At 42.1% G+C, this 25,744-nt stretch overlaps 1 protein-coding gene across 2 annotated transcripts in view; it reads left to right on the top strand.

The window, feature by feature from the left end:
• The window catches only part of MTUS1 (microtubule associated scaffold protein 1), a 189,047-nt gene that overhangs the window by 53,144 nt on the left and 110,159 nt on the right, over nucleotides 1-25,744 (top strand). For both annotated transcript variants that reach the window (XM_070364161.1, XM_070364160.1), the window contains exons 2-3: nucleotides 9,044-11,285; nucleotides 16,853-17,060. In XM_070364161.1, the coding sequence (XP_070220262.1) occupies nucleotides 9,192-11,285; nucleotides 16,853-17,060 (2,302 nt within the window). In that variant the 5' untranslated portion in view covers nucleotides 9,044-9,191. The remainder of the gene's footprint in view (nucleotides 1-9,043; nucleotides 11,286-16,852; nucleotides 17,061-25,744) is intronic.

The following is a 25,744-nucleotide window of genomic DNA, read 5'->3' as shown; positions in this document are numbered from 1 at the left end:
GGACCCAGCTCCTGTGAGCTGCAGCTGTTCACTCAGGTCAGAAGAATGTACAGTTTTAGGCTTAAAGCCTCTCGCCCAGTCCGTGTTATTTAAAACCAACCTTCCAGCTGAAAAAGTGAGCTGGATTACAAGATCGTTGTTGTTGTGTTACTCACTCAGTCCTGTCCAGCTCATGAACTGTAACCCACCAGGCTCCTTTGTCCATGGAGTTTTCCAGATGATAATACTGGAGTGGGTTGCCATTGGATTACAGGATAGGCAGTGCCTTGAGCCTAAGCACCTTCCACTTTGGCCAGGGCAGGAGCCCCAGTTTCCCCACATGGGTTTTACTCCCGCACACTTTACCCCTTCTTAATTTCTGATGGTTTGCTGCCTAGTGTGACATATTTACAGTTTTGAGAGGGCTCAATAAATAATACCTTGTTTTTTGAGACGGCTGTTCAGACTGGCTGAGCTGATGGTTACAGTATAGACGCCCTTCTGCAGTGGTTTGTGAAAAAGCACAGTCCAAAGCCCCACGAGCTTCCTTGGGTTGCTGCAGCCACTGCAGCCCTTCCTGGGGGATTCTGTCGCTGCCCCCTCACCCCGACCTCCTGCCACCCCATCCAGCATCCGGGGGCCCGGCTTCCTGGGCTCTGCTCCAAAGCGTGGCCAGCACATGGTCAGGGTTAGCTGCTGATTCTTGGATACTCTCCTCCTTCCTCTCTCTGGTTATGAACCATCTGAGAAATAGGAAAGAGAGTAAGGTGGCTAGATGATTACAGGTGAATTACAACTTTAAGTGTCCCTGCACTGTAGGGACAGGGGAACAGAATAGAGCTTGTGTTCTCTATGGGCAATGGGGCTGAGACTAGGGTGAAGAGAGTGAGGCCGGAAAAACCTCGGTGATCAAGATAAATATTTAATGCGCTATTTTAAAATATCAGAATGTTAAGAAAAAAGCATAAACAAAATCTCAAAATTTAAAATGAAGATGGGGTCAGCATTACTGACTTTTTCCTCGCCTCAGGCTCCAGTGGGGACTGTTACTGAGTCTGTCTTAAATTTAGTGCCCGAGGCAAATGCCCCCCTCATCATTACTAGTCCTCACCCAGCTGGTTCTTCTGAATTTGTGGAATCCAGTCACATTCCTGCTTCTGGATGGAATGAATAAAAGCACAGAAGAGGGGCAGGAATGTTGCATTAACTGAACTCCCTCCATGTGGAAGGAATAAACTCAAGTAGGATTTAGAAGCAACATAAACTCTGACTATAAAAAATTTTTCCAGTTATTTTCTATAGAGGGCATATTAGCTGTCTGAGCTGCTAGTTCACTTCAGTAGTGTCTGGCCCTTTGTGACCCCATGGACTGTAGCCCCCAGACTCCTCTGTCCATGTGATTCTCCAGGCAAAGAATACTGGAGTGGGTTGCCATTCCCTCCTCCAGTGGATCTTCCCAACCCAGGGATCGAACATGCGTCTCCTGCATTGGCAGGCAGGTTCTTTACCACAAGTGCCATCTGGGAAGCTGAGAGGAAAGAGCAAAAGCATAAATTAAGGGTTCAAAAGTAGGAAATGTCTGTTTTGGAGAACAAACTATAAAGTTGGATGTGAGGCTAACTGCTTCTGACCGACGAGTTCCTGTATTGATCCGATTGACTCGGTGGGCAGTCTTTGCTCAGCGCACTCTGCTACATCCCTGCTACTCCAAGGATGGTCCATGGCCCAGAAGTTTCAGCATCACTAGGGAAATGAATACAAAATGCAGACTCTCAGGCCCCACCAGTGATCTACTGACTCAGTCTGCTTTTTTTTTTACAAGCAGCCCAGTTGATTTGTATCTCTTTTCTAAATTATTGAAAGTTCAGTTTTGTTGTGGAACTTCTACTGTTTTCATTTTTTTTTTTAACTTTTTGTTTTGTACTTGAGTATAGCTGATCAACAAAGAATGTTGTGAGAGCTGCAGGTGGTCAGTCCTGTGAAGGGACTCACTCACACAAGTGCACGTATTCATTCTCCCCAAGAGCTTCCCAGGCAGTGGCAGAGAATTTGCCAGTGATGCAGGAGAAACCAGAGAAGCTGATTTGATCCCTGGATGGGGAAGATCCCCTGGAGGAGGAAATGGCAACCCACTCCAGTATTCTTGCCTGGAGAATCCCATGAACAGAGGAGCCTGGCGGGCTATAATCCACAGGGTCATAGAGTCAAACACGACTGAGTGTGCGCGTGCACACACTTTCTCCCACAAACTCCCCTCTCATCCAGGCAGCCACATAACATTGAGCAGAGTTCCCTGTAATACACAGTAGGTCCTTGTTGGTTATCCATTTTAAATGTAACAATGTGTATGTGTCTGTCCCAAACTCCCTAACTAACCCTTCCCCCTATGCGTCCTCCCTGGCAACCATAAGTTCATTAAGTCTGTAAGTCTCTGTTTTGTAAGTAAGTTCATTTGTATCTTTCACGTATAAAGGATGTCATCCGATATTTCTCCTTCTCTGTCTGACTTACTTCACTCAGTATAATACTCTCTAGGTTCATCCATGTTGCTGCAAATGGCATTATTTCATTATTTTTAATCATAGCTTTCATTTTTAAATTTACTAAACCAACTCTAGATTCCTTCTGGAGAAGGAAGAAAAGCCATTCCTTTAAATGGCTTCACTGAAAACTGTTATGCTCTTACAAAACCAGCAAGTAGTAGGTATGTTGGTACTTGATTCCTAGATATAAAGATGTTCTTTACTAAACTCAGGGCTTGAATGCATGTGTCTTTTTTTCTTTTTTTACCGTAAGTTGAACATTAGATAATACTTTGGGTTTTAAAGCTCAGAGAACTGAACTACAGTTGTAATTAGTGAGTTCTTAAAAAGTTGACTGACATAATTTTATGATTTAAAGCTGTAAATTATAGCCATATTTGTATTAAACAACTGGTATGCTGTGTGTTAACATAAATAAGTAGTAAAGTTCTTTATGGCTGCAAAGCAATGTGACTTGTGGAAACATAGTATTTCATAATTATATGGGATTCAAGTTTAGCTATATTAAGTTCAAACTATTGGATTCGACATTGCAGGGTCATTGGAAAATGTAGACGATACCTACCGATGTGTTAGCCTCTTCTGGGTTTATAGTTCAGTTGACAAAGAAAACATATAACTATTGTGTAATCTAACGGTAAACTGCCATTAGTAACTAATTTGGTCCAGCCTTGTAGTTTATTTCTTAGAAGTGGTTTCATCATTTGTAAAATGAGCAAATTTGAATTGAATCTCTAAAATGTCCTCCAGTATTAATGATAATGAATTCAACTATATGATAATGAATTTTTATCTTTGGGGAACTAATAGCCATTCTTCTTAAGCTAAGATTTAGAGAGCAACCTTATTTTTTTTCTAAAGATGCTGAAATAGCTCACATCTTGTACCAGTGGTGCTCTTCATTGAACGTTTCTTTTACGACATATCTATCAATATTTGACCTTACAGATAATTATAGAAATTGCCCCGTGCTGCGATTCATGGGGTCGCAAAGAGCCGGACACGATTGAGCGACTGAACTGAACTGAATCTTTTTTTCAAGAGGAGCTCCCCTATCATATTCCCAAATCTTAATAAGTAGAGAATTTGTTCTCTCTCATCCAAATTGTTCTCGGAAAAAGATCTCCCTATTTTCCCAGATGGCTCTCTTAGAAAGGAGAGCAAAGTTAATCATTCTACTTTGTTCTGATAGATAATGCTACTGAAAGACAGCTTGAGAAATTAACCGTTTGGGTGAGAATGATTTAGTCCAACCTTTTCTCTCTCTGTTTTTTTAAGCATCTTTAATTTTGCTTTAGTTAAAAAAGAAAAAAAGTTCCCAAGGTAGTAACTTTAAAGGCTTTACAAATCACATTGTAATCATGGAAATATAAAGACATTTCTTCATGTGTTAGGTGAGATTAAGGCAAAGAACATGAGATTAGGTCAGAGAATGAGTTCTATGTGATAGAAATTCAGGTACTATTTTTTTTTTTAAGATTTATTTTTGTTTGTTTTATTTTTGGCTGTGCTGGGTCTTCATCGCTATGCACAGGCTTTCTCTAGATGGAGCGAGTGAGGCTTTCTCTAGATGGAGCGAGTGGGGCTACTCTCTTGCTGCAGAGCACAAGCTCTAGGGTGTGCAGGCTTCCTCTGTTGTGGCTCCCGGACTCTAGGGCTTGGGCTCTGGGGTTGTGGTGCCGGGGCTTAGCTGCTGCCTCGAGGCATGTAGAGTCTTCCCAGACCAGGGATTGAACCTGTGTCCCCTGCATTGACAGGTGATTCTTTAACCACTGGACCATCAGTGAAGTCCTATTCTTTTTTAAGTTGAAGTATAATTGTTTTCCAATGTTGTGTTTCTGCTGTATGTCAAAGTGAATGAGATACAAGTATGAGTATATCCCCTCCCTCTTGAGCCTCTCTCCTGCACCTGCACCCCATCCCACCCCTCTAGGTCATCACAGAGCTGGGCTCCCTGTGCTCTGCAGCAGCTTCCCACCAGCTGTCTGTTTCACACATGGTAGTGGGTATATGTCAGTGCTTCTCTTAAGGCAGGAAGGGAATGAAACTGGCCATAATACAAGGCTAACCTTTTTTTACAAAATTCCTGAGGGAAGGCTGGTCAACTTTCTCCTGCCCAGGGCTCTATCTCCGTAGTGATGATGTCTTGAAGCTATTTTTTTCTTCAGTGAATGTTGAGGTTAATCTTCCAACTAACCCTGAAGCTGATAAGCTTACTGCAGAATTCGTGTGGTATTCACATCTCTGTACCTCTAATTCTTTACTCTTATCTGCTCTTATCTATTCTTATCTAAAAGTAGGAAAAATGAAGTGAAGTAAAGTCGCTCAGTGACTCTTTGCGACCCCATGGACTGTAGCCTACCAGGCTCCTCTGTCCATGGAATTTTCCAGGCAAGAATACTGGAGTAGGTTGCCATTTCCTTATCCAGGGGATTTTCCCATCCCAGGGATTGAACCCAGGTCTCCTGCATTATAGGCAGGTGCTTTTACCATCTGAGCCACCAGGGAAGTCTAAAGTAGGAAAGACTTCAGTAAATTGATTTCTTACCAAAATTTTCCTAAAGTATTTCTTCTGAATCCATTTCTTTGTGGCTTCTTTTTTAGGGAGGTGGGGTGGGTTGTTTTTTTTTTCCCTCACTGCATGCCTTCCGGGATCTTAGCTCCTTGACCAGGAATTGAACCCAGAGCCATAACAGTCCTAACCACTGTACGGCCAGGGAACTCCCTGTGGTATTTATTTATTTATTTTTTTGATAGCTTTGTTCACTGAGTTGGAGTTTTGTTTTTTTTTTTTTTTGGTATCTGTGAATTCAAAAAATCATAAACCCAAGTGTGCTGAACAGTCATGTGAGAATTGATGGGTTCTTTATTTTCCTATTAGTCTTTGCAATCTACTGACTTATAAATCTAAAAAATTTAATCTTACTTTTAGTGGAATTTCACAACTGTTAGAAATATTTTTGTATTCCAGTAACACAGGAAAATTTTTGGGAGACAATGCTGAGCAAGATGCACAAGCTTTAAAAGAAAACTCAGGTTACATATGCATATTAATATGTATGTTATTAATAATCTGCCTTTTTTTTTTAATGATTTGACAGACTATATCAAGAGCCTTAAAAAGTCACATCCTTTGACTCAGTGATGCTGTTTTTTTCAGGAAGTTTTTCCAAAGGAAGCAATAACAGGTAGTCAAAGATGGCAAAAATATTTCAGTTCAGTTCAGTCGCTCAGTTGTGTCTGGCTCTTTGCAACCCCATGGACCGCAGCACCCCCAGCCTCCCTGTCCATCACCAACTCCCGATGTTTACTCAAATTCACGTCCATTGAGTCGTGATGCCATCCAAACTCATGTCCATTGAGATGGTGATGCCTTCCAACCATCTCATCCTCTGTCATCCGCTTCTCCTCCTGCCTTCAATCTTTCCTAGCATTAGGGTCTTTTCTAATGAGTCAGTTCTTCCCATCAGGTAGCCAAAGTATTGGAGTTTCAGCTTCAGCATTAGTCCTTCCAATGAATATTCAGGACTGATTTCCTTTAGGATTGACTGGTTGGATCTCCTTGCAGTCCAAGGGACCCTCGAGAGTCTTCTCCAACACCACAGTTCAAAACATCAATTCTTTGGCTCGGCTTTCTTTATGGTTCAACTCTCACATCCATACATGATACTGGAAAAACCATAGCTTTGATTAGATGGATCTTTGTTGGCAAAGTAATATCTCTGCTTTTTAATAAGCTATCTAGGTTGGTCATAGCTTTCCTTCCAAGGAGCAAGGGTCTTTTAATTTCATGGCTGCAGTCATCATCTGCAGTGATTTTGGAGCCCCCCCAAAATAAAGTCTGTCACTGTTTCCACTGTTTCCCATCAATTCATGGCAAACAGATGGGGAAACAGTGACAAACAGTGGAAACAGCAAAAATATTTAGTCCAGTGCTATTTATAAGTAAATAATATTTAATAATAAAACTAGAAACAACCTAAGCAGAGAATGACGTGTAACTCATGTTGTCAATTAGGGCTTCGCTGGTGGCTCAGTGGTAGAGAATCCTCCTGCCAATGCAGGAGATGTAGGTTCAGTCCCTGGATCTGGAAGATCCCCTGGAGAAAGAAGTGGCTACCCAAGCCAGAATTCTCGCCTAGGAAATCCCATGGAAAGAGAAGCCTGGTGGGGCTACAGTCCATGGGGTCGGACACGACTTAGTGACTAAACAACAAAGTGGTGTAAATTATCCTCTGTACATTTTTTTTTGAAATAATTTGAGATGTTTTGACGTACAAACCATTTTCTTTATTCTTTTGCAATTTTTAAATCATATTTTACATACTTTGGAGGAGGGAGCTCAGGAAGTGAAAGCTCCATCAGTTGACTTTAGTGAATCTGTTTATACAGACAAATAACTTCTATGATTTGTGTTCAATTCTTCTGTTTCTAGCACTCCCAACTGCTTATACCAGGGTTTCTTAAATGAGTATTGGCCTTCATGGAAGCATAAAGGTGTAGCATATTTAGTGCTTTGTGAAGTCACCACCTCCCCCCCTCCACACACAAAGCTAAAATATGAATACCCGGACTTCCCTTTTCATTTAGCTTGAACCTGTTTTATACTTGAGGATTAAAAATGTTAATTTGTGTTTCATAAAATCTTTTATTAAGGTGCTGCCCCCAAATTTATTATTTCAGTAATTTATTTTCTAACTAAGGAATTACAGTGGGGGAAAAAAGATATTTACATTTTCTATTAGTATAGAAAATTCTATTTTCTATAGAATTCTATTTCTATTTCTGTTAGTATATGAGTTATATAGCATTTATTTTGAGATCAGAGTCTCTTGGTTGCATGTGTTGGTATGCATGCACATGAGTGCTATTGAGATAAACACTGAGGCCTTTCTTCGTGCCCCCAGTAAAGGCTGGTTTCAGCATTCATGGCAGGAAACACAGAGCCCTGTTAGTGGAGATACTGATCGTTTCAGTTCTTCCCTTGTTCCTATTGTCCTGCTTGTATTTAGGTCACTGAAGTATGTTTGAATACAGAGGAAAGATTGAAAGTTAGAAAAATGAGATCTACTCTTAATTTACAATTTTCTAGGTTACAGAATGTCATTGTTTTCCCTGCTGGATATTTTATTTCTTCAGAACAGCACCATGATACCCAATTGACAGTACCTACCAAGATGAGCAAGTCAGTTCAAACAAATGTCTATCTGTGTGACTTATTTGCAGTCTTAGCTTAAATATTTGGGCCTTTCTTAAGCACTTCAGTTTAACCAAAAGCATAATAAGGTTTTAGTTATTTACAAAATCCTTGAATTTGAAAGCTTTCATGGGTTGTTTTTAATGGTTTTTTTTTTTTTTTTAAGTGTACAATTGAATTGTTTTAGGGTATGTACAGCCCTTTGCGGCCATCACCACAGTCTTAACATTTGTAGTTCATTACTTTGAAAAAGAAACATGCTCCAGTTAGCAGCCACTCCTCATTCTTTTCCCTCTTGCCCCTTCTTAGCCCTAGAGAACCACCCATCTGCTTTCTGTAGATTTGCCTATTCTGGACATGTCATGGAAATCGTGTCACATCATATGTAGTCTTTTGTTACTGGCTTCTTATACTTTGTAATTTTTGCTTATACTCTTCTTTTATTTATAATATTTGAAGTCTTAACGTTGATTCCATGTTGTAGCACGTACCAATCAATACTCCTTTCTCTTGCTGAAAAATATTTCATTGCATGGATATATAACATTTTGTTATCTGTTTACCAGTTAGTAGACCTGTGGCTTGCTTTCACTTTTGGGCTATTGTGAATAATGTTTCTATTACAAATCATGTACTATTGTGTATAAATTTTTGGACACAAGTTTTTCTTTTTCGTAGATATGTCAGAGTAGATTTGCTGTGTCACACAGTAACTCAGTTTAACATTTTTTGGTACTTCCAATAGAATACCACTTTAACTATGAAGAATCAATGGCTTTTGTTTTCAATTTTGAAGTGCAGTATGTTTGAGATTCACACTGAAAGCAGGGGAAAGAGAAATGCTGGTGCCCTGAGTCTTCATCGATATTCAGCCTTTTTTTGCTGTGCCTGCCTAGTCTATCTGGTAATCACCCTCCAAGGAGACAGTAGGGGGCCCTTCCGAAAGTGAAAAGGGCATTCTTTATAATTATGTTGGGACGATAAGCATAAATTGGGACCATCCTAGGCAAATTAGAACCAGTGGTCAACTCTGTCAACCAAAAAGAAAGAAAAGCTATTGTCAGATTTGGGCGTCCTTCTCTACTGCAGTGAGTTAGGGAGGGGACAGTTTTAACAGCATCTTGCCTCTGTCTTCCGTTTTGCCCATTTCCTCAAATGAAAAAGTGTGTTTGAAAAGAGGTTGAGTCTGTAGCTAGTATCTTAATTACCTATGTCCTTAGTTGCAGGTTTTAAATGTAAAAATAAGGCAATTGAAATTAATCAAATAATGACTTGTTGATTTTTCTAATGTTCACTTGAGTGTGAAACTTTTTGTTTCTTCCAGGAAACAACAAACCATTTCAACTGCAAAGCATCTTAGACTGAGAAACTTGCAACTGTGCTGAAAAACCGAAGACAAATTTTCCTTCCCTCTCATTTGAAAGGAGTTAAAAAAGAAATAAAACGGCGGAGGTTTAAAGTTAATACTCAGGATGAATGATGATAATTCAGATGGCAAGACAGAAGATGAACTGCAGTCCTTATTTATCTGTGATAAAAATGGAAACACATATGGATGCAAACAAAAATCACCACCTACCCAAAACGCTTCAACCAATAATGTGAGTTGGCATTGTGCCAACCCAGATGGCATGGTGGTTGATTATGAAACTGGCTCTGATGTGGACATTGGCGAAAATATTTCTTTAAACCCTCAGTGTGTTGAAGTACACGATCACCAAAAGTCCTCAAGTAACTTCATCAGTAAGGAGGCACTGGAGGCGCACACGGATTCCACGTGTCCATCTTTTGCACATGTTGTAAATACAGTGGAACCCAAACATTTACATAGTAGTTGTCATTCCCTAGGATCGTTGAACCAGAGTGTTGAGACATCTCTAACTTTTGTATGGAAAACTAACAGTGATGATTTGAACTGTACAGACAATCCTACTGCCTTGCTGCTCAACCAGACTTTTGACATAAAAGTGGATAACGTTAACAGTACATTCGTAACACATGATACCACTGGAAAAAGTCAGTCTTTGCCTACCACTGCAAGCCTGCAGCCAAACAACACGAGAAGCATAAATACATCTTTATCCTGTTCCATTCTTCCATCTTCCCATTCTGATAAGATACATGTGAGAGAAACAAGTTGTGATCGAGAGAGCTTTGAAAATTCTCAAGCTGCAGCATCACAGGCCCAGGACACAACTTACACAGTATTTTCTGACATGGTGATGCAAATTGATGTTGTTGTTCCAGATACTGAAAATCAGTGTCACTGTTCTTCAGGAAAGGTTGCCAGTGAGTACCCAGATGGAGCACAGCAAAGACGAGGCACAGAAAAGGAGATACAAGCTCTAACACAAGTTTCTGATGGCATGGATGTTCCCAGTGGGTCTGTATTACAAGAGTTCTTTTGTCCATCTAAAGATGAACCAAATAGGGAGACACATTCACAGAGCTCATATGGGCAAAAGGAAATGGGCCAAAATGTAAGAGAAACAGTGTCCAATTGTCTTATAGATGATGAATGCCCTTTACTGGTGCCAGCTGTTAATAAAAGCAAAACCCAAGTGCTGGGCCCAAAACACCAAGTCACTGTGACTAAAGACACACCAACTGCCCCCAATGAAAAGCATTTGGGAACCCAAAATCTTACCATAGAACTGATACCGAATAGCCCGCCAGGACAAAAGGAAGCGTCAGTACTTGAGCTGACTTGGAATGCAGATGATATGGTCATCAGTACAGATAACAGAATTTGCATGTCCACGCCAGTCCTTGAACCTATAAATACAACCTTTTCTGTCTCACCTGTTGAAGGCGTGGAGAAATGTAGCAAAGTGCCGACAAGTAATCGAGAGCTCCGATGTTTACCAAATTTGAAGGCGGCACCAATGATTGTGTCAAAACTTAACCTAGGAAAATCAACCACCAAAGCAAATAGCCCCCTAGGCAGCAAAGTTAGAAAAACCAAAATTATAAGTTACCCAAGACCAAACTTCAAGAACGTTAAAGCAAAAGTTATATCCAGACCCATGTTGCAGCCCAAGGACCCTGCTCTATCAAAAGCTGCACCCAGACCTCAGTTAACTGGTGCCTCGTCTCCCTCATCAGTGTCTTCCTCAAGACAGTCAACAGGTTTAAGCAAAACAGCAACATATGACTTGAATGCAGACCCCAAAGCAGAAATTCCAATTAACAAGACGCATAAGCAGCAATTTAATAAACTCATTACGAGCCAGGCTGTGCATGTTACAACTCATTCTAAAAATGCTTCACACAAGAAGCATCCAAGAACAACATCTGCCATGAAATCAAATCAGGAAGATGTTGACAAAGCAAGTTCTTCCAATCCAGCATGTGAGACTGGGTCTGTGGCTGCAGTTTTTCAGATCAAAGATGAGCTCCCTGTGAAAATGGAAAGCACAGAAGGCTTGGAAGTGCCCTGTACTTCCCACATCGATAGGATTAGCCCTGAAAAGAAGGGTGAAGAAGGAAATGGGACACCAGTGGCAAAACAGGAGCTAAAAAAGGAAATCCTGAGCGAGACCTCTGACTTTGGTTCTCTGTTTTTGGTAAGTGAAATTTCTTCCTGCTTCAGAAGTGGTGGTGGAAACAGCGGGATGGATTAGCAATTGGTTCCCCTTTAATAGTGAATAAAATTGCTGAACTCTGTGTGCAGATTTGCTTTCAGGTATTGCAGTATTATTCATTAATTTTTAGTACATTTTAGGGTGTTCATTGGTTATATGCATATTTTTAAAAAATCTGAATTTCAGTATTTTATTTTGAGCATCAATATTCCTTTTAATAGTAAGCTGAAAGGACAAGTTACTTTAATGTTTTCGTGTAATTAGTTGTTTGAAGTTAGATATCTGGTTGGATTTTATATTTATTAAAAAAAAAAACAAAACATTTTTTATGAACTTTGAACTGTATCAGACCACAGTTGAACAATGTCTCAGCAGTGCTGGTAAACAGAGTTAATATGAAAATAGCTCCTGGGCTGCTCTGAGGAAGCACTCTGGGCAGTGGAGCCCCCTCTGGTGAACAGGAGGATTCGGGATGCTGCCTCTGATCAGCTAATGTGACTTCGGCCAAGTAGTATTTTGAGACACAGGGATGAAAGGATTGGGCTAGTAGCTGTCTGAGATCTCTTGCTGTCCTAACACATTGGTCCCTGATACTAAAGGAAAACCCACTGTATTTCGTATGGTGAAAAGGCAATATGTTTTTACAGCACTTGGCAGATACTTGGGTGTTCGATTTAAACAGGAATCCATAAGCAGTTCAAAGATTATTTTTCATTAAGCATGTGTATTTATTTTAAACTTTCAATTTTATATTTGAGTATAGGTGGTTAACAATATTGTGATAGTTTCAGGTGGACAGCAAAGGGACTCAGCCGTAGACATTAAACATGTATGTAATTTTTGCCCAGAGCATGAAGAAACTGGCTTTCGGAGTTGTAGAAGCATTTCAGAGGCTAGTCTTGGACTCTGTGTGTTTGTCCTTGGTCCTGTTTTTGGCAGTGGGCACTGGCATGCGTTTTCAGCCCATGTAGGGCTTTTCTTGGGCTTCTGTCTTGTGGGTCAAGAGTGGACGTGGGTGCCGGGTGCCAGGTGCCAGGGAAGGAAGGCAGCTGTGAGTCATCTGTGTGAAGGACTCCCGTCTGAAGGAATGATACATGTATGGCTTGAAGTGTTGAAAGGCTGTTGTAAGTGTTTTCAGGGCTTCCCTACTGACTCAGATGGAAAGAATCCGCATGCCAACACAGGAGACCACGGGTTTGATCCCTGGGTTGGGAAGATGCCCTGGAGGAGGGCATAGCAACCCACTCCAGCATTCTTGCCTGGAGAATCCCATGGACAGAGAAGCCTGGTGTGCTGCAGTCCATGGGGTCACAAAGAACCGGACATGACTAAGCAACTAACAATTTCACTTTTCATGGTACATCAGGAATTCTTAGGTTCTGCTAGAGATAGTCTTGAGCTAGGTCAGCTTAGAGATGCTTTAGCTTTTATAATAAATCTTTTTAGAAAGAATGGTACACCACAGTGATCCCTGAACTACTGAGATTGTCCATTATTTCAAAACCCAGGTGTTTATTTTTTTAACTTCTTTTGAAGTCAAGCTTAGGAAACTCATTGTATCCAATTTTTAATTTGATACTTTGCTAAATTAAATAATACACTGTTGTAATGCTAAGAAACAGTCTTAGTTTGCTATTTCTAGATACATATACATGAAAACAATAGAATTATTCCTCCTTGATTTATGGGAGACTTTTTAATTGTGCATTGATCACCAACTGCCTCCCAAATCCTAGCATAAAGTTTCTTTAAATAACATTTGCTTTGACTATAAATTGGTGGTGTAATTTTGAAATGAAAAGCTTTTCTGATCCGTGCATCATGTAAGTCAGCATTTTGTTTCCCACGGGCAGAAGGAAATCCTATTTTTCAGCGTGATGATGTCGTATAGAAATAAGGTGATAGAATCATCTGGATCCCAGTGTATCTTGGAGAAGAAGCACTTTTCATCTTAGAAATTTTGCAGTAGAATTTCCATATTTTTAGCACTGACATGTTTACTTACTGACAAATACTACAAACTCATTTCTCCCCCCATGGTAATGTTTTATGCGCAGTTCTCTCCAATATCCCTATTCACTGCTTACACATTTCTGTGTGTCACAGGGCAGGAGCTGGCCAAACGGCCACTGGCCACAGGCTTTGTACTTACTATAGAGAGCTGAATGAATCAGCCTTTGCCTCATGTTGTAGGCAGACCCCTGTGTTTCTTGGTCACTTCGGCAGTACCTAAAGATTCTGGATCTGCCCTGGGTCCATGCTGAGACAGTGCTGGAGGGATATGCATTTTCTCTGTGCTCTGTTGGTCCTGAGCAGAATTAGTCCTTGAGTTTACGGAATCCTTAGGTTGCCTACAGCTTCACAGCTGTTTGAGTTGAGTGAGTGTCATTCTCTCAGTCATGTCTGACTCTGTGACCCCAAGGACTGTAGCCCACCAGGCTCCTCTGTCCCTGGGATTCTCCAGGCAAGAATACTGGAGTGGATTGTCATTCCCTTCTCCAGGAGATCTTCCCGACCCAGGGATCGGTCCCTGGACTCTTGCATTGCAGACGTGTTCTTTACTATCTCAGCCACAAGGGAGGCTGCTGCTGCTGCCACTGCTAAGTTGCTTCAGTCGTGTCCGACTCTGTGCGACCGCAGAGATGGCAGCCCACCAGGCTCCCCCGTCCCTGGGATTCTCCAGGCAAGAACACTGGAGTGGGTTGCCATTTCCTTCTCCATAGCAAGGGAAGCTAGTCAGGGCTTATCTGAAACTTCATAAAAGTTCTATGTCAGAAGGAACTTGATTTTAATTTGATGCATTTGAGTGTAGCTATGCATTACAGAGCTTTTGTATTGGTGATAGTGTGTTTGATGAAAGGAATGGGGAATTATCTAAAAGCAAGGAAACACATATTTCTTCAGTGACTGTGCGAAACCCTCTGCTCTAGGCTCTTACGTATATTATGCCATTTAATTTTCCAGAATGTTCAGGTGCTTTATACATTATCATTTACTCTTTCCAGTAACAACAGGCAAGTTCTTGCTACAGTTTAAGGATTCATAGAGGTCACTTAAAACACAGAGACAGCCGGTAAGTTGTAAAAGCTGAGATTCAAACTCAGGTCTCCTGATCTGAATCCTAGCCCTTTCTGCTCCACACACTGGGCTTTCAGAATTTCAAGGAATGTTGACTTTAAAAGGCAGAGCAAATCTGATTTGTTAAAGATTTACTTTGTAAGTTGGTTAGAAGTTTGGGTTACTTTTTAAATGTTGTTCTCTGGGGAGATTACCTTAGCCAGTTTCACAATGGTGGGAGAAGATTTTTTATCCTTTGCTTGCTTTTCTTGGCCAATTTTACATTGCTTTCCAGTGTTCTCTTAGAGTATTGCCCTATGTAAGTTAGTTTTTAATTCACGTAGTGGATGTCATCAGCATGGACTTTATATCATTCTGTGGGAAATTATCTACTTCTGACTTACTAAGCAAGGGTCCTGCTGGGGGAAAGGCAGCGCAGAGGTTCATAGCACCGATTTTGGAGATCGACATGGTTTCACATGGTAGCTCCATCCATTCATTGGCAAAGAGGCATCAGGCAAGTTTCAGCCTCTGTGAGGCTCAATTTTTCTTTATGTAATGGAAGAATATAAATCATGGCTTACAGTGTTGAAATTTGTTCTTGGAGTAAACCTCAGGCTCTCACTTCCTGTGTGTACATTTATTGGGTGCCCACTGTGTGCTTTGGGGGGCTTCCCAAGTGGCTCAGTGGTAAAAGAATCTGCCTGCCAGTGCAGAAGACATGGTTTCAGACCTGGGTTGGGAAGATCCCTGGGAGAAGGGAATGGCAACCCACTGCAGTATTCTTGCTGGGAAAATCCCATGGGCAGAGGAGCCTGATGGGCTACAGTCCATGGAGTCGCAAAGGGCTGGACACAACTGAGTGGCCAACACACACCGTGTGCTGTATATGGTGGTGATTGTTGGGATATAGAGATGGAAAGACCCAGCCCCTGGCCAAGCCTAGAGTCTAGTGCAGCGGGCATTAGAATGTAAAGAAAGATGGGCTGTCAGGCTGTCAGTTGGGGGTGTGTATGGCTGCTGTGCTGGTGGCCGTGATGGGGAGAGAGATCCAGGAAGGAAGGCTTCTGGGGGGAGAGCGCATGGATCACCAGCTGAAGCTTAAAGATCGAGGATGAGTTGGAAGGGTATTCTGGGTGGAAGGAATAACATGTGCCAAGATGAAGGCGCATTGTCACGCAGGGGTCACAGGGTAGTGAGGATGTCTGGAGCTGGGAGTGCAGAACCACAGGCAGTAAGGAACCAGTGAAGGGGAGGGCAGGACCGCCACACCCCAGAGGCCTTTTATAGAAGAGCTGACTTTATCTAGGAGACCGAGGGAAGCCTCCTGGCCCAGTTTGGACTGTCAGCATTTATGACATTTAACATTAAAACTAAGACATTTCCAGAATATATATTCATTTGAAATAAAGTTAAATCCATTGTGTTTTAATGTAACATTTTAAAAACTAACCGCATTTTCCAAAACAAAAATACTTAATGAGGAGACTGGCACTGTTCCACATTTTTGTAAATTTAATGTCTGACTTAATTGGAGATGGTTGGGTTATGCCTCTGTCTGCTGTGTTCTGTGTATGTGGTTGGAACGGTGATACAGAAACATACAGAAGTTAAGAAAGGAGACTTGTAGAGATAGCTTTCACTGTGTAGGTCGGGTGTCTGGGCACGTGGTGGTGAATATGAGAAAAGCTAAGTTTTGAGATGGGTGGATAAAATTCACCTGATTTTTAGAAACTGCTTCATGTCCTTCGGCTGTGAAATGGAGTATGGTGAAAGCATCCCTGAAGGGTTGTTAGGATCATGAATTGATACGTACATTTTGAACTTACTTTTCATTTTAAAAGGGCTGTATGTTGATTAGTAAAAACAACAATAATATGATTATTGTCAACATTATTGGGTCAAGGCACCTGAAGTATGCTAAGTGAGGCAGATGAAGAAAGAAATGAAGTATGTGGGGAACTCGGGAGAGAGTGCCGACTCGGACGTGAGGGCTTGGTGGTGGTTGAAAGAGTGGACAAGGTCATCTGGGGAGAGTATATGGTGAGAAAGTTTCCAGGGCCAAGTTTAGAACACTTGCGATGACCAGCATTTAAAGGCAGAGAAGAACAGAACCCAGAGAAGGAATAGCCAGACGGATAGAAGAGGATCCAGGAAAGAGCTCTGTGGGAGAAACCAATGGAAGATGGCCTCATGGGGGCTGGAGACCGTGGAGAGGAAATCTAGGAAAAGGACTGAAAGCTATGAATTTAACTTGTGACACCAGTCACCTTGGGCACAGTTTCCCTGATGGGACCCAAGGCAGATCATGGTGAATCAAAGAGTAAACTATCAAGAGCGGAAATGTCTTCATAGTAAAAATGAAAAATATCCATCGGGCGTATCTGTTTAGACAGAGATTGTTTCTTTCCCATACCTACCACCATCGGGAAGTGGTGGTGTGGGAGTGGGACGTGTGACCTGGCCTGACGTCTTCCCTCTTTTCCCCACAGGATTCTGCTTCCAAACCTGCAGGCATCTCAGGTGGGAAACCAGCTACGAAACCAGCTACGCCCAACCCCTCCATTCTGAGGAAAACACCTGGTCCGAAAGCCAGAGTGGGGCCTTCTGTTTCCTGTTTGAGGCGGAATAGCGACAGCAGAAATCTCACCTGCGATCGGGCCGTGTCTCCTCAGAGGATCAGGCGTGTGTCCAGTTCTGGTAAGAGTCAAATAATTCAGCTGTGCTTTAGAGCAGTTCGTAAATGATTCAGATTTAAATCGGTCCCATCAGGAACCTGTCTCAGAGAGATGGGTTTTGGTTCTAGAACTCTGGTGCATTGTGTCACTAAAGCGTTTCGTCTTTTGTGGTCCAGCATCTTGCACAGGGAAGGTGGAAAAAAAAGTCCAAGACACAGCTGTGATCCTTGAGCAGCGCTGGAGGCTGGTTGGAACGGAGAGAGACGTGTATAAGCTGACATAAAAGCTCTCCAGGAGCAGGCGTGTCTCCATATACAAGCAGGCCCTGGTCATACAGGAATCGTTTCACTTTACAAACAGTGAAGTGCTTAATAATACTTGTGTGATACACTCCTTTCATCATGCGCCCTCATCAAAAAATGAAGAGACTAGTGTTTTTCTTGAATTTTACTGAAAGGTGTTTTATAAAATCTTCTAGGAGGAATGTCCCTGGTGGTCCAGGGGCTAAGACTCCACGCTCCCAATGCAGGGGACCGGGGTTTGATCCCTGGTCAGGGAACTAGGTCCCACACGCCACAACTGAGACCCGACGCAGTCAAATAAATATGTTAAAAATCTTCGGGGATATGAAGGTGACTACAGAGTTACATTTTTCTAATACCAAGGTTGTTTATATTGGTTTGCATATTAGAAGTAGTGAAGGCAAGATTTATAAAATTTGAGAGCTTCCAGAGCAGCTCTTAAATGTCTTCCTAAGTTTGGCTGAGGTTAGGATTTCTCTGTGTTACAAAATCAGAACAGGAAGTGGGGAAGGCAGCCCCTTTCAAAGAGACGAAGACAAAAAGCCTGCTGGCCATTCCAGTTGACTGAGAGCACTCTGCAGGGGTCACCCCTCATTTTAGCAGGTATAGCACTGAGCAAATGAAAGGCATGTCAGATAGATTTAGAAGTGAGTTCCCTTATAAAAATAGTGGCTGCTGTTGAATGGTCTAAGGGAGAAGGTGCCCCAAAGTTTCTGTGTCCTCAGATGTGAGAACATTCTGCAGAAACTTAACGAAACCAGTGAAATCCCCAGGGTTCTCTTTACCTGTCTACACCTTAGGATTTTGAGGTTTTATTTTCCAATCCTATTATGAAGCTGTCGAGCTTCCTATTATGAAGCTGTTACGTGAGAAGCTTATATAACACGCAGACAGGTTGTAAGGGTGATTTATTTAGGTCCAGGCCCCAATAAATCAGGGCTTGTGCATCCAAATCTTGAGGGTTGTCGTGAGGAGCAAACCCAGGAGGAGGAAGGGGACTTTGCATGCATTTCCATTTCTACCCCCAGAGGAACTCTGGGAGAACAACAGTAAGAGGCGCTCAAGACGTTGGGAGAAGCAATAAATCTTATTCGGGATGTTGCCACAGTCTGGAGAGTGGGGCAGAAGTGAGATCGAAGCTTTGGTCCTCACTGCTGCTGCTGTCCAAGGCTCACGGATTTGCAGATGGGAAGCCCCTTTCCTGTTCAGGCATCAGGGGCCCCTGTGGCCTGGCGTCCAGGAAGGCCATAGCCGCTGGCAGCCTGGCCTGTTGCGAGGAGTGCTGCCTTATGGCAGGGCCGTGGCCCCAGGGAGCTGCCTGAGCTAGTCATGTGCCTTCCCCCAGCTTCTGTGAAGTGACAGGGTTTGAGACAGTCAGGCTTTTACAGTCCTCATCTTTCTAGGGACAGTGTGGAGCTCACCTAATTTTCTGAGTAGTGGCTGCTCGTAGTGTAATTCTAGCACGTGGTGCTCAAATCCCAGAAAACCTGAAACACACACATTTCTACAAATTAGGCCAGTACCCAGAATATATTGTAAAAGATGAGATTCTTTTATATAGGTGATCCCACCAAGGAGTGACATATTTTTGAAGTCCCTTTACTGTATGCTACAGAATGCCATGCCTTAAAGAGAGAAAAGTAGGTCTGCCTAGTCTTCATGAAAAGACAGGACATTTCTTGAGCTTTTATTAACCTGTGTACATAAGCTTAATAACTAAGTTATGCATTCAGAGTTTTCAATCCAAGTTAAAAACTCAATTAGGCAAAAACGGAATCTCTCACTTGGTAATTTTCCATATATAAATGCAAAAAAATGACTGTAGCCAGAAATTTTGTGGGTTTGCATTTGAGTTGAACAGTTGGAAGATTAACTTGGTGATGCTATGTTTAAAATGTGTTTATCTTTTAATAAAATTAATAGCAACCATAACTTGTTTGCACGCTGACAGTAAATTGAGAGGTGTTTGTCGTGGAAAATGGGAAACTTAATCATCACAGAGTTAGAACAGAAAATCAAGCAGCCAAAACAACGTGTCTTTGGATCTTTGAGAGCATGTTGCCATTTGCTGTACAATGAAGTGTTTGTGTCTTTGAAAATTGAAACCAAATGGACATCCTCTGTGCTCATACAAAGTTGCTCTCCTAAAAGGTAACCAGCAGGAATGTTCCAGCCCACTTGGGGTTTTCAATAAATCCTTTCAGAGAACCAAGTAGAAAACCAGACTTGGAGCTGTGAAATAGCCATTTTCTTGAAGCTATAAAATGAGTATGAGGAAGACTTGGGATTAAACCCAATGGAACTTTTCCATTTCACTTGTCAAAACTTGGGAATTGTAATGTACAGCATGAGAACTGTAGTTAACTCTGCTATATATTAATATATAGGAAAGTTGCTAAGAGAGTAAATCCTGAGAGTAAGTCTCCTAACAAGGAAAAAAGTTTTTTAATTGTATCTATATGAGATGATGGGTGTTGTGGTAATCACAATACATGTAAGTCAGACTATTACGCTGCACACCTTAAACTTATACGGTGATGTATGTCAATCACATCTCATTAAAACTAGAAATAAAAAAGTAACTTAAATCTGGAAATTTATATGAAACCAGATTAGTGATTATAACAAACCGTATGCAAGTCATCTTTGCTTCTTTGGAGTATGTATGTGTTTTAACCCCTCAAATAAGATGACATAAGCAAGGAAAAATATTTCTAACAATAATCATAATGCCAATAGTAGCAGCTCACACTTGTTAACATGCTTACCAGGTTCCAGGCTTTGTCTTTATCATCTCACCTATAAATTCCTTTACTCCTCACAATAGGTCTGTGAGGCTTGTCTGCATTTTACAGAAGAGGAAACCATCACACTGAGGTTGAATCATTTTCCAGGTTGTGCAGCTAGAAAGTCACAGAGGTTACAGATTCTGACCAGTAACAGGGCTCAGAGTCCATGCTCTTCACCTTCATGTTATCATGTTTCTTCATGAAAGAAACACTTTCAAATTAACCATGAGTTTTGGAAAAGTTCTTAGGCTCAGCTGAATACATTAGAAACTGTGGTATGTCTCTTGTCTTCACAATCTGTATCAATTTACTGTGATGTAAATGGTTTTATGTGGGCATTGCAGATTAATGCTGTTGAATAAAACAACTGCTTAGGAAATACCTCGAGATCGAGTGCCTTCAGAAACTGCCTGCTACCCTCTTTCAGAGGTAATACCAGTTCTTGCCAGGTTTTAGATTATAATTGTGTGTGTTCCTTCATAGCCACTTGTAATTGCCCTGCCAGGGGCCAGCCTGAGGTAGGCAGGATTACAGAAATAAAGCAGAGTATGCCCCTGCCGTGGAGCACCTTTTAACTAACTACCTGGCAAGGGTGAGAGCGTGTTCCTACAGCAACCGCAGAGCAGCTCAAAGGGATCTGTAAGCAGTGTGCAGAGGGCCCTTAGGTGCTTTAGGATTTGGAGGAAAAGAAGGATGTTCAGGGACCCGTCTGATCATACCAGAGTCTGAAGCAAGGCCTCATGAAGGAAATGGTTCTCTTTCTCCAGAAGAAAACTAAAGACCATTTCAAAAGGGTAAACCTTTGTGTTCATTCATCTAATGTGGGTTAGTAAAATAAATTCCTCTCAGACCAGGAGTACATCCCAAACCTGTAATGACTTGCCTACCCTTCGAGGTTTCCCTTCTTTCCCACTCAGGTGTTTTTGTAAACTGGCTTCTTGTTGATTTAGTGCTAGAGTGTTTTTTAAAATTGTCTCAGCTTACTTCTGTACCGTTTCGGCCTTTTCAAGGCAAGAGTTTGAGAAGAGATAGCAATCAGAATTATGAGAAATGTAGTCACGCTTGCAGAAGTACTGAAAGCCAGAAAAGATCATCTAATAACCATTCTAAAAGCAAACTTGAATATGTTGCTTATAGAGATGTTGTTTATTTGTATGTAATTAAACCACTCACTCACATTTTAAAGAATGTATCTCAAGGTTTTTCTCCATAAAAAAATAATAATAGTAGTTGTTCTCCATAAAAAATAATAATAATAGTAGTAAGGTGTTTTGAGTGCTAACTGTTCTAAGCTTTCTAAATGTATAATTTGGATTATAATTTCTAAATATGTAATTTAATTTTCACAACTCATGATGTATACATACCATGATTATTCCCATCCTGCAAATAAGGATTTTGAGATTTGAAAAGTTTAAGCAGTTTGCCCAAATTGACATGGCTAATAATTGGTGGAGACAGGAAACAGGCCTGGGAGTCCCCAGCTCTGTGCCCCTGCCCCTTGGGCACGCGCAGTCATTCAATAAGCCTCTGAGTGCCTGGGAACTCCTCTAAGCACCGGGCATGAACAGGTACATGGAACAGGCAAATTTTTGCCTTTGTGGAGCTTAAATTCTAGTCAGAAAACCAAGTAGTGGTTAAAATATTGTGTGTGTAAAATGATAATGGCTAAGGAGGGAAATAGGGCAGGCTAGGAAGTTAGGTCTTTAAATAAGGTGACGTATTTGAGCAGACACCTGGGGGAGGAGAGGGAAATATCTGGTTATCAGGTGGAGGGAACACAAGTGAGAAGATCAAGGCAGTGAGGGTAGGGTCTGAGAACCAGGCAGCTGTCCTGGGGGTGTGTGTGTGTGTGTGTGTGTGTGTGTGTGTGTGAGTGAGTATGAGTATGAGGGACTGGGGATGAGGCCAACCAAGGAGGGCCTTGCAGACACCTCAGAGACAGTGTCTTCTCTCTTCTTCTTTATTCACATCATCGCTGTGAATTCTTGATCATTTCACACCATTCTCACTTGGCAAGTAATTCTGGGGATGATTGCTTCACGCAGTGACTCACACACCGTGCAGTCTGTCTTATTTGTCCATTCAAGAAATGTTTGGCACGCCTGCTCTGTGCTGGGTGGTCTGCTAGATTCGGAGAATATAAACATGACTTATGCACCCTATTAATGAACTCCCTAGTTGGAGGGTGAGGTGGGAAGGGGTTACGGAAAATCATTTGAACACCACCTCTTCCTTCTTCACACCCCAGCTGAACTGTCCTGTTTTCTGTGATAACCTGCATTTATTGTGCTGGGCTATAGTTATTTTCTTCCATCTCCATGCCACCCATAAGGATACAGTCCAGGTCTTAGTTATTTTTATCCTTTCCAGTCCTCAGCACAGTGTACCTATTGCACAACAGGTGTTCAAATGTTATCTGGCTTGACTTGCCTGGAAACTTGTATGAGGTACCGTGTGTCCACAGTAAAGGGAACACCACTAACTTAGCCAGAGGGAAGACTGGAGAAGGGTGGTGACATTGAGCTGGCCTTGGAATGTGCCCCTGGGGGGTTTCCAGGCCTAGGAGGTTGCTGGCATTCCCAGGGGTGCAAATGTAGCCTTATGAGGGGCCTGGGGTGTTTGGGGAACATAAAAGGTGGGGTCAGCCATGCTTTGAGCAGGCCGTGTGTTGGGGTAAGTGATGAGTGAGCCCCAAGAAAGGTCAAGGCAGATCAGTCCTAATAGTTTAGGCACAGACTTGTAAGAGTCACCCTGGTGTTTGGGAGTAGAGAGCAGAGTGAAAATAATAAAAATGTTTCTGCAGAAAGAGGGTCTGGTAAGCCCCACTGGCAGTGAATGATCCAAGTGTCTGCCCAACTTTCTTGTCTGAGTGGCCTTGTGATGGGAGACTTCCCTGGCGGTCCGGGGGTTGAGATTCCATGCTTCCATTGCAGGGCTGCAGGTTCGATCCCTGGCTGGGATCTAAGGTGCTTTGTGATACGGCCAGAAAAAAAGAGAGAGAAAATAATGGGTTAGTTTGGGGGCATGTTGAACTTGAAGAGGTTAAAGACTGAGAAAGCACCTCGAAGGGTTGTGTGTGTGTGTGTGTGTGTGTGTGTGTGTGTGTGTGTGTGTGTGTGTGTTAAGACATTAAAAATGTAAGGATGGTGAAGAAGCTGTAGGGAAAGAGCTGGTACAGAGATGAAGGACGGGATGAGTGACAGCCGGGCAGGGGAGCACCCGTGTTTCCAGGGCACAGGCACGTTCGTCTCTGAAACAGAGACGGAGGTGCAGAGTGTGCATATACAGACCCACTTAGAGAGTAAAAGGTCGAGGGGTTAAAAGTGAAGATTCAGAGCCCCAGCTGTGGAGAATGGGTGGCTTTGTCTTTCAGATTTTCTGGCTCACTTTTGTGAGGTTAGGTAATTTCTTTCAGGAGAGCTTGTGCAGATTTTGTTGATTGATTTGTTTTTGTCGGCTTAGAAGGGGTAGCAGATTGAAGAGGGTGTTCCGTTCTGAGTCTCTGTGACCTCAGTGTTCAAAGTATAGCTCTGCTTGTGGACCTTGGTTTTCAGTGAGCCAGGAGGCTCCCTACTGTGGCCTCGGCTCTTATTAGGAATTCTCTTGTGAGTAACGGTGAGATCACTCACAACCAGGGCAGTACATTTGCTGATGAACACGTGAAGACCCTCGTTCATCTTTGTGGTACCTGGAAAGCCACACAACATTTCTAAGCCTTTGACTTACTACACCCTTGGCTATGGGGCGTGTGTTCTCAGTCCCGTGACTCAGGAAGCTATTTTGGTTTAATCTCCACCCGAAGCAGCAGGCATCTTGTGAACTTACTTGCAGGAACAGGTACTGACAGTATCACCATAAGCACTATGCTCCTGTGTAATTGGAGTCATCGTGAGAACCTTGTTTGTGGGATGTTCTTTTTTCTCTGTCAAACTACTGCTCTCTTAAGACTTGCTGTTTTTGTTGTGACTCACCTGTACTTCCTTGACTTTATCCTTTGAGTTTACTCTTAGTTGAGTCAGTTGTGTCCAATTCTTTGTGACCCCATGGACTGCCGTACGCCAGGCTTCCCTGTCCATCACCAACTCCTGGAGCTTGCTTAAACTCATGTCCATAGAATTGGTGATGCCATCCAACGATCTCATCCTCTGTCATCCCCTTCTCCTCCTGCCTTCAATCTTCCCCAGCATCAGGGTCTTTTCAAATGAGTCAGTTCTTCCCATCAGGTGGCCAAAGTATTGGAGCTTCAGCATCAGCATCAGTCCTTCCAATGAATATGCAGGACTGATTTCATTTAGGATGGACTGGTTGGATCTCCTTGCAGTCCAAGGGACTCTCAAGAGTCTTCTCCAACACTACAGTTCAAAAGCATCCATTCTTCAGTGCTCAGCTTTCATTATAATCCAATTCTCACATCCATACGTGACTACTGGAAAAACCATAGCTTTGACTAGACAGTCCTTTGTAGGCAAAGTAATGTCTCTACTTTTTAATATGCTAAGTTTGTCATAGCTTTTCTTACAAGGAGCAAACATCTTTTAATTTCATGGCTGCAGTCACCATCTGCAGTGATTTTGGAGCCCCCAAAAATAAAGTCTGTCCCTGTTTCCATTGTTTCCCCATCTATTTGCCATGAAGTGATGGGACTGGATGCCATGATCTTATTTTTTTGAATGCTGAGTTTTAAGCCAACTTTTTCACTCTCCTTTTTCACTTTCATCAAGCGGTTTTTTAGCTTTTCTTCGCTTTCTGCCATAAAGGTGGTGTTTTCTGCATATATTAGGTTATTGATATTTCTTCTGGCAGTCTTGATTCCAGCTTGTGCTTCATCCAGTCTGGCATTTCACATGATATACTCTGCATATAAGTTAAATAATCGGGGTGACAATATACAGCCTTGACATACTCCTTTCCCGATTTGGAACCAGTCTGTTGTTCCATGTCCAGTTCTAACTGTTGCTTCCTGACCTGCACACAGATTTCTCATGTGGGAGATCAGGTAGTCTGATATTCCCATCTGTTTAAGAATTTTCTACAGTTGCGATTCACATAGTCAAAGACTTTGGCGTAGTCAATAAACCAAAAGTAGATGTTTTTCTGGAACTCTTCTTGGTTTTTCGATGATCCAGTGGATGTTGGCAATTTGATCTCTGGTTCTGCTGCCTTTTCTAAATCCAGCTTGAACTTGTGGTATTTCTCAGTTCAGGTACTGTTGAAGCCTAGCTTGGAGAATTTTGAGCATTACTTTGCTAGCATGTGAGATGAATACAACTGTGCGGTAGTTTGAACATTCTTTGGCATTGCCTTTCTTTGGGATTGGAATGAAAACTGATCTTTTCCAGTCCTGTGGCCACTGCTGAGTTTTCCAAATTTGCTGCTATAGTGAGTGCAGCACTTACACAGTATCATCTTTCAGGCTTTGAAATAGCTCAACTGGAATTCCATCACCTCCACTAGCTTTGTTCATAGTGATGCTTCCTAAGGCCCACTTGACCTTGCTCTCCAGGATGTCTGGCTCTAGGTGAGTGATCACACCATCGTGGTTATCTGGGTCATGAAGATCTTTTTTGTATAGTTCTCCTGTGTATTCTTGCCACCTCTTCTTAATATCTTCT

This window comes from Bos mutus, chromosome 27, assembly GCF_027580195.1.
Source record: "Bos mutus isolate GX-2022 chromosome 27, NWIPB_WYAK_1.1, whole genome shotgun sequence".
NCBI classification, from domain to species: domain Eukaryota; kingdom Metazoa; phylum Chordata; class Mammalia; order Artiodactyla; family Bovidae; genus Bos; species Bos mutus.
This window is presented reverse-complemented; position numbering and strand designations above follow the sequence as displayed.